This window comes from Impatiens glandulifera, chromosome 3 (genome assembly GCF_907164915.1).
Source record: "Impatiens glandulifera chromosome 3, dImpGla2.1, whole genome shotgun sequence".
In the NCBI taxonomy this organism is placed as follows: domain Eukaryota; kingdom Viridiplantae; phylum Streptophyta; class Magnoliopsida; order Ericales; family Balsaminaceae; genus Impatiens; species Impatiens glandulifera.
Genome location: NC_061864.1, coordinates 24147088 through 24156664, shown reverse-complemented (window position 1 = coordinate 24156664; position 9577 = coordinate 24147088). Strand labels below are relative to the sequence as shown.

Here is a 9577-nt window from a genome sequence, read left to right as displayed (position 1 = left end):
TCTACCTTCATTGTTTTTAGCATAGCTTAGCTGTAACAAGAGATAGATATTCACAGCCTTCTTGAGATATTCTAGGTTTGAACCTGTCAAACAACAAGTTATGCGCCTAATTAAATGGTTAAATGTGTTTGTGGACTATGTGCTTAACCCTTTTGTGATCACATTTATCCCCTCTTCTAGTTTAGCGGTAACAAGATATGGATATGTCTAGCATTCTTTGAGAGGTCCTGGGTTCGAGCCCATCATACAACAAGTTTTGTGCTTAATTAAATGGTTAAGTATGTTTGCGGGTTATGTATTTACCCCCTTGTGACCACATATCCCCTCTTCTAGCCTAGCGGTAACAAGAGGTGAATATCCACAGCCTCCTCGAGAAGTTTTGGGTTCGAGCCCGTCATGCGACAAATTCTGCGTCTGATTAAGTGTGTTTGTGAGATATGTGTTTAACCTTTATGGTCACATTTTTTTACATTCATTGTGTTCACATAAACACGTAAATGATTCTTGTTTTTTAGATCAGAGCTTCTCATGATAGGCGAAAGGCGATTAATGATATTTTATATTTTAGAAAAATAAATAATAAATAAAAAAATGTTAGATCTAGCTCTTTAAAATAACAAAAATCACCTATTCAACTTTTACTTCAAACGTCTTAAATTATTGAAAATTATAGCAATTTTATTTTTAAATTTAATTATCAATAATTTAAATAAGGAGTTAACTATATAAAAAAATAATTTATAAAATAATATAAACCGAACAAACCTATCAAATGTGTCAGAATAATTTCTACAAAATATTATGATAGACAATCAAATTTTTTAATGACCCTTTATAAGTTTTGTTAAATGATAACGGATCATCTATATTTAAAAAAAATGAGAAACTCATAAAAAATAATGAGGTGATCTATATCAAACAGAAAGATCAATGTTATTAACTTTTTATTAAAAAAACAAAAAATATTCCAAATTTTGTAATTTCATTTTTTCTCCTATTAAGAAAGGGATAGACATGAACTCGAAAAATTATATTAAAATAATCGAAGGGTACGAGTAACTAACGACCCACTAACAACTTACAGTTTGAAATATTATTTGAATTATAAAAATTCGAGATAAAAAATTTGATCTAGTTAAATAAGAGCCAACCTAAATAAAACACAACCTAACCTAACCTAAAATCTGAATAATATAAAATAAATAAGACACTCTTTAATGCTACAAAAGTCATCAAATGAGCTAAGAAAAAAATGTTTTATTTTCAATTATCCTGAGTTTTTTTTTATATAGAGATTAGAGATAACTTTTTATTTTTGTTTTAAACCGTCCTAACATCATCTTAAAATATTTTAAGTTAGGAATCAAACTCGTATTTTGTGGTTTATTAGGGACAAGTCTTCACTTATCTTTAAAGAGTCAAAGAGAAATCAAACTTCTCTAGACTGTGGCGGCTATAGGTTGGTCTTTTTGATTGATTTCCTTCTCCCCACAAGATATATATTTTGATATGGACTGTTCTTTGATTTCAGTTTTCTTTCTTTCTTCTTTAGCAATTGGACATTCTCATTATGATGCAAGCATGTCCCCCCACTTTCCCGTTTTTGAATTCTATTATAGAAGAGTAGACAATAAATAAATAGATCTTTCTAATTTAGTGTAAGACTTATATATAACAATAGTTTTTGATTCAAATATATGTAGAAAGGAGGTCTTTTACAAGAAAAGTTGTTGCAAGTACTATAATAATGCGAAATATGAATTAAGTTTAATTATTTTTTTCTTATTGTACTTTCGAACAAACTTTTTTTTTTCTAAACTAACCTTCATGAGTTTTGTGTGATCATGTATTGATTGTGAAAGAAAACTACGAGATGTCTTAAACTTTGAAAATAACTATAAATTAGACCATGCGATTTCACTGTCGAATTTACTTACGGGGAATGTACTTAATCCCACGATTTTGGTAAACTTTCACCATGACTTGAGATTTGTGTTTAATTTAGGTTTATTCAAACAATAGCGCATCCATTTTGAAATAGCAAAAGTTGTTTTTATTATTAGAAGAAAAAAACATTCACCAAGAAGCTCAACTAATTAATATATATGACATTCTTTTATAGTCCTTAGTAATTTATAAGTGAGTTTAATTAATCTCTACTAGGTAATAAGGGTAGATAGATGTTTACTTCACCTCAAACGAGGACATTTATTAATGGATTTAAATCCCCAAAAAATTATAATAAGTTTGTTTTTGTTTTTTTATTTTTATTTTTGCCGGACTGTCAGTCAACCTAGTTTTGTCTCCTTTTTTCTTTTTTCTTTTTTATTTTTATTTTTTTTTTTTTTTTTTTTTTTTTTTTACTATTTTGTTTATATACAATTTTTTCTTTCATAATTTTAATCAAGTTCGTATCATCGTACTAGTAACCCATATTTAAGTGAATATGGGTGATATGAATTATAGTTATTAAAACAATGACTTTTATATTAAGAAAAAAAATTAAAACTTGAAGGCATGAACCATGAAACCCTAGAAAGGGCCAATAGAATAATAATATCCGTTACAAGATAGATGGAAGAGACGATCAAACCACCAGTCCAAGTCAAACCTAGGGCCAGCATGTTTTTCTATATATATAACTTGTTTTAAGAAGAGCTAGTACTCATGTAAATATTTATATAATTGTTCCTTGCTAACTAAATTTCTAAGAGAGATTATAAGATCATGAGACAGCCTTGCTGTGAAAACCTAGATAAAAACAAAGGAGCTTGGTCCAAACAAGAAGATCAGAAGCTTTCTGATTATATTGAAAAGCATGGTGAAGGCCATTGGCGCAAGATCCCTCAAGCTGCAGGTTCAAATCGATAAATTTGTCAAAAAAATAATTGATCGACAATTTCATAGTTCTAGTTTCGTAATTGCTTGACTTTCTCGATTATCAGGTTTGCTTCGGTGTGGTAAGAGTTGTCGATTAAGATGGATAAATTATTTAAGGCCCGATGTTAAAAGGGGTAACTTTGGTGAAGACGAAGATGATCTCATTTTCAAGCTCCATGCTCTCTTGGGAAACAGGTGGATTCAATATATTTTTACCATACCTTCTTCAACTCCTTCATTTGTTCTAAAATATTCACTTCAATTATTCCTAAATCTTATTTTTTAAGCATGTTCTATAATAAATTATTCAATAGATTATGTAGAACGACTCATGACAAAAAATACATGTTTTTAAATCAATGGGTTCTTTTTTATTCATCCTCCATAAATAAAAAAAATATTTTAAAACCCCTTACAAAATAAAATCATTACATTATTTTTGGAAAGTTAATAAATAAGTAACAAAATGAAAATACATTAAAACGTTAGAAAAAGAGCGAACATCAATCTCAAGGTTGAAGGAGTTGAGATCAACAAGATCTCGCCTCTCTTGGTGTCATGTGCAAGATTTCTTGCTCCTTTACGTCAATTCACTTCATTATAGAGTTTGAACGCTTCTACTTTAAGCTTGGATTTTTTTCTCATCGCCCTTCACCGCTTGTTAAATTACTTTATCATGACAGTTAATGGAAAATTAAAAACAAATATCTAGTGTAGATTTATATTATTTTATATCGATTGAGTTGTTAATAGGTAGAAGATTATAATATATATGTGATCAATTCCAAATTGATTTCTTTTCTAACATGGTCGACCTTATATTAGGTGGTCTCTAATAGCGGGAAGACTTCCGGGACGAACCGATAACGAGATTAAAAACTATTGGAATTCCCATCTCAAAAAGAAGTTGCTAGTAAATGGAATTGATCCAAATAAGCATTACATGCATGGTGTCGGAATTCAAAAATCTCAACCGGGCAAATCACAAGAGGAGAACAAACCACTTGATCCCGGAGCAAATGCATCGATTGTAGGAGAAACAAACAGCAAGTTGCCTGATTTGAATCTCAACATTGGGTCGTCTAATAATATTAATAATAATGTAGTGGAAGTGAAGAAAGAACAAGTCATACCGATTGTAGTGGAAGAAAGTATTGAGGGCAAGACTTCATCAACACTCATCCTCTTCACATGATGATGATGATCATATATATAGCAGCTATAATCTTGTAAATTACCTCAATTTATATATATATATTTCTTTTATGAGTATTTAATTTAAGCAATAGTTGTTATCCTCATTTATAATTACTTGAAATAGAAGGAACAATTATAATAAGTTGGTGTCTATCTCTGTCTATGGCAATATTGTCACATAATACATAAGCCTTTGGCAATTGAATAATATATTTATTTGATAAATTTGGTTGTTTTGATTTTAAATATTGGATTCCATTGGTTACAAATTAATTTATTATACAACATCTAATATTAAACAATCTTGTAAGTATCAATTTATCATAATTTACATTTATTTTTATATAAGATATTATATATATTTAATTAAAATTAAAAATATATATTACTGGTTGTATTACATTATTATAATATATTTTGAAAGTATAAAAAAAATAAGTTATCGTATACTTAGGAAGGACTAATCCTATCACCGAAGAGAATTGGATATTTTGTCGAGAATAGAGTATTATATTTGAAAAAGTCACCGATTTATATTTGTATAAAGTAGTTCGTGGACTTGTGTTATTTGTAGTTTGTATGTATTCATGGTTTATTACTTTTTTTCTTTAAAATCAAACTAGGGTTTGTTTATTTTGATTCAAAAACTCATCTGTTTTTTTCCATTGTTTAGGTGTTTAATGAAATAGCAATTTTGTTGTTTTCCAAAAAAAAATCCTATTATGGAGGAATCTATTTTATTTTATCGACGATGAAGAGACAGATTTCAATTATGAGAAAATGAATAAAAAATTTAAGAGAAGTTATGAGAAGAAAAAAGCAAAAGATATTCAAGTTGAAGACACAAATACATAAACATCTTACTGACATGAAATATGACGTTTTAGGAAGAGAGAAACAAATCATATCCAAGGAGGATGGTTATGATTAACAATGATATTTCTTCATAAGAATTCTTGTGATCTGATTTTTGTTTTGGTTTTGATGACAATCTCTATTTCTTTTTTGATTTTTTTTTTGTTTTTGTTAAATTTGTGACAACGACAAAAAGAGGTGGATATCTCCCGCCTCTTTGGAGGTACTGAGTTCAAGCTCGTCAGACGACAATTTTTACTCATCTGGTTAACTGATTAAGTATTTTGCGGTTGCACTCCGAAAAAGAAAAAGAAGTAGAATCCAACGTTCTAAAAAATATGTCATAATTTGACTTGAAATATTTTTTTTGGTGATAGTCCACCACAATAAGAGTATTTCTTAAAATGAAGAAATGTTATTTTAGACGGTATTTTGATAGCACAATTTAACACTTAAATTTGAATTGAAAAATATTGACTAGTGTCAAAACTTATAATTGTGGATTATGTGAGTTTTTTTCTTTCAAAATTATATATATAGTATGAGTTGGGAAAGTTAGGACATGGAAAATGTTTGGAATAAGAATATATTAAACAAGAAGATTTAAATAATATTTACTAAGTCAATTCAATTGATAATTTTAACTATCTTCAAGATGATTAATTGTTGTGGAGGATGATTTTATTGGACGGTTAATTGACAAAAGATATTTATATCATTTATTTTTATCATTTAGTTGAAAAATCGTATTAGTTGGTAAACGATAAATAACTTTCACATTTTTTGGTCTCTTTCTCGAGACAAGATATTTATATTTGTTTGTTTTTCCTATATCATCTCCTTTACTTTGTTTTTCTTATTATTCTATTTGCATTCACTTGTGTTTGTAACATTTACAACATTTTGTTGTTTATGCATTGGACATTGAAGTTTTCATTGCCTTTGAAATCAAAATTTTATGTTCACATGATTAAAGTCACTATATAATGGTCATCTTTAGGTCATTCTTGATATATTCACGGACTCCACGGTAGTTACTAATGGACTCCACGGTAGTTACTAATGAAGAAACGACACATTATTTGCTATCTTTCTTATGATCTTAATTCTGACTACCGCCACAAAAATATGTTATTAATAAGAGAAAATATTTTCTATGTCTCATATTATCTCTTTCGTCTACAATTTATGTTTATCACTAATGATAGATGTGAATTTATTAAGTCTTACTATTATACAATAAATGAATTGTTTATTATGTGGTTAGTAATTGCAAATTACTACTCGCTTGTAATTTTAGTTTTCCTAATTTATTCTTATTAATTTTTAGTTAAGACATTTTGGTATTTCCTTATTTGTTATTATTAATACAAACATAAATTATAATAAAAATAAATTTTTACTTTGATTTTTATAAAGTATGAATATGAATTTGTAATATAAAACTCAGAATTTTGAATTGTGTTATTAGAGATTTGAAATTTAATATATTAATTATTCAAGACATTTTCATAATTTCTGTATATAGATTCAACCCAGTTTAAAAATGTAAAAATAATCCATCATTATATTCCCTTCCCTATGGTAGGGCACATGAGATGATACACATGATCCCTTTGATAATAAGGATCCCAATTGAACTCAACCGACACTTTTTTTTTTGTTTGTCACGTAATCATTTAGAACTAGATAATTGATTAATTAAAAAAATGAATCAATCCCTCCTTTCTTATTTGGCGAAAAAAAGCATGTAACTTTTCAAATGATACCATTCAAATTCTTAATTTTATATTATAAAAATAGCTCATGCCACGGAATAGTAATTGGGCTTATATTCATTTTTATTCTATTTTGTCTTTATAAAAACTAACATTAAAATGTAGTACCCATAAAAATATATATAAAATATTATTTATTAATAAATATTTTAGATAAAATTAATATTTTTTAAATTTAATTAATTTAAAATTAGTTTTAGTTTTTAAAAATTAAGTTTAATCTAAACTTAATGTTATGATATATTTTATTCACTCGGCACCCACTTAACCCCTCAATTGACTCTCATATTGTGACTTACAGTTGGTTAAAGAGTTGTACTTGTTTTTATTAGGTTACAAGTTCGAAACATACATATAAAAAATTTTATTTTATTTTTAACTGTTTGAAATTTATTGGCGGGTCAACCCATAATTCGACCCAAGTATCTATTTACTCTCACAAATATATCCAAATTAACTACAACTCTTGACACGATAATCCGGACACATTGAAATTTAAGCATCGTTATATATATATATATATATATATATATATATATATTTAAAAAGTTGAACTTATATTGTTAAAATGTTTAACGTTCATCAAATTTGGTATTAAATTTAAAATATAAGTTTTATTAGCCTAGTTGGTTAAAGGGTTGTACTTATTTTGTTAGGTTGCAAATTTGAAACGTACATATAACATTTTTAATTTTATTTTTAACCATTTAAAGTTTATTAGCGGGTCAATCCAAAATCCGACCCAAGTATCCATTTACTCTCACATATATATCCAAATTAACCACAGTTCTCGACCCAATAATCCCGACACTTTGAAAATTAAGCATCATTATATATATATAGTTTAGTTAGTTAAAAAACCGAACTTATATTGTTAAAATAACATACGTTTATCAAATTTGGTGTTGAATTTAAAATATAAAATTTTATTAGCCTAGTTGGTTAAAAGATTGTATTTATTTTATTAGGTTACAAGTTCGAAACATACCTATAACATTTTTTATTTTATTTTTAACCGTTTGAAGTTTTTGAGCGGGTCAATCCACAATCCGACCCAAGTATCCATTTACTATCACATATATATCCAAAATAACTACAGTTCTCAACCCGGTAATCCCGACACTTTGAAAATTAAGCATCATATTATATTATATTATATTATATTATATATATATATATATATATATATATATTTATATTTGTATTTACAAATATCATTGTTTCCTTTAGTGGGAATTGTTAGCATGTTAGGCCTCGTTTGTTTCCTTCTTTTTTTCCTTCTCATTACAATCACCTCTTTCAAATACCTAATGTTATTAGCTTGATCACCTCAAATTATTTGGTTCTTTATTATAATAGTTAAATAATATACTTATACTTATGATAATTTTTTTTTTTTTTTTTTGTATATTTTAATGTTATAGAATTATTTTAATCTAGAAAATGGACTTCTCTCATTAATCCAAAATCAAACAAGCCACAAGTAACCAACTTCCTCATTAATATTCATGAGAGGTAGGAAAAAATTCATGAAAAATCTCCATATCTACCATTCAAGACCTGCAGACTTCTAGGGCTCAACAAATAATCTTTGTTAAAGGTCATTTTAATTCATCTACTAATCGCGAATAAGTTGTTATACATAATAAGTTGATTTAGTAGTTCGAGCGAATATATCATCATTAATAAATCAAATCAAAAACTAAATCAAATTAACATAATAAATTGAAATGATTAGCATATCAATCATATATGGCATAGCAATTCAAATAAGTTGAATAATATAGTAGAATCTTTGATTGAATAAGTTAAATCAAATTAGCCTTAAATATGTACACCTCCAAATTATTTCAGACTCGTTATCATCTGACATAAATGTTGAATTTGACCGGTTTAACTTAAGAATTATCCTTTTTTTTTTCTTTTCTTCCCTGAATAAAAAAAAGTTTATAAAAGTTGAAAAGTCGTCATTACTTATTTGCACTCACTCAGATTTAAGTTAATATTTTGTTTTGTACGGTGCGGCATCTTATTTAGTCGGATTAGATTTTTCATCTTGAATTTTTATAATTCAAATAATACTCCCAAGATTTGGTGAGTCGTTTACTGTTCAAACATTCCGATTATTTTGTTCATTTTTTTCTTGAATTCATGTATGTATTCTTCTTAGTAGAAAATGAGACAAAATTATCTAATATGAATTTACTTTTCATATTTTATTAAAGAATTATAGAATTTTATATTGTAAATGAAGACCCTCTTACATATATAATCTCATGATCTATTTGAGTTTTTATTATATATTGTGATCATATATGTTGATGATCAATTGTCATTTGACATTATCTTTTTCGATTTTGTTTACCATCAATCGGCTAATGATAATTTCACCTTTCGATAATAATATTTGGTAAAAATTATTTCAATGCCGTTTCATTGGTATTGGTTTGTATTACAAATTACTCTACATATTTCAATCCTCATTGTTTAAAAATTCAAATGAGTTCGTTCGTTGATTAATCCTTAACAAATTGTTTGCTCGTTAAATCTTCTCTTATCTTTTAGTTTTATAAATTATTTATACAATTTAACCCACCAGAAACTGAAATGTCACAACCTATATTTCATCTGCTTACTACTTTAATCAGTCATCTCCTCTTTGAATGACAAACATCATATTAATGGATCATGAAATTCAGTTGAGTGTAAAAATACAGTCTAGTCTTGACTTTTGAACTGCAAATATTGTTTCTTTTATTTTAACTTAACCCATATTTCACCTTTTGGTAAATTTTCTTTATTTTAACACATTTAAATTATTGTTTTTATTTGTTAAGTAAGAGAAGAATAAAAATAAAATAAAAAGG

At 27.0% G+C, this 9577-nt stretch overlaps 1 protein-coding gene across 1 annotated transcript; it reads left to right on the top strand.

The window, feature by feature from the left end:
• The first annotated feature begins 2683 nt into the window (after positions 1-2683).
• Positions 2684-4286, top strand: LOC124930960 (transcription factor MYB3-like). Its single transcript, XM_047471339.1, has 3 exons — positions 2684-2857; positions 2946-3075; positions 3706-4286. Exons 1-3 carry the CDS (start codon positions 2728-2730, stop codon positions 4073-4075), a joined length of 630 nt encoding a protein of 209 aa, XP_047327295.1. The 5' UTR covers positions 2684-2727; the 3' UTR covers positions 4076-4286.
• Positions 4287-9577: the final 5291 nt, after the last annotated feature.

Coding starts and splice junctions, on each gene's coding strand:
- LOC124930960 (XM_047471339.1), top strand. CDS start 2,728: ATGAGACAGCCTTGCTGTGAAAACCTAGATAAAAACAAAGGAGCTTGG. Junction 2,858..2,945: donor CAAGATCCCTCAAGCTGCAG/GTTCAAATCGAT, acceptor CTCGATTATCAG/GTTTGCTTCGGTGTGGTAAG. Junction 3,076..3,705: donor CATGCTCTCTTGGGAAACAG/GTGGATTCAATA, acceptor ACCTTATATTAG/GTGGTCTCTAATAGCGGGAA.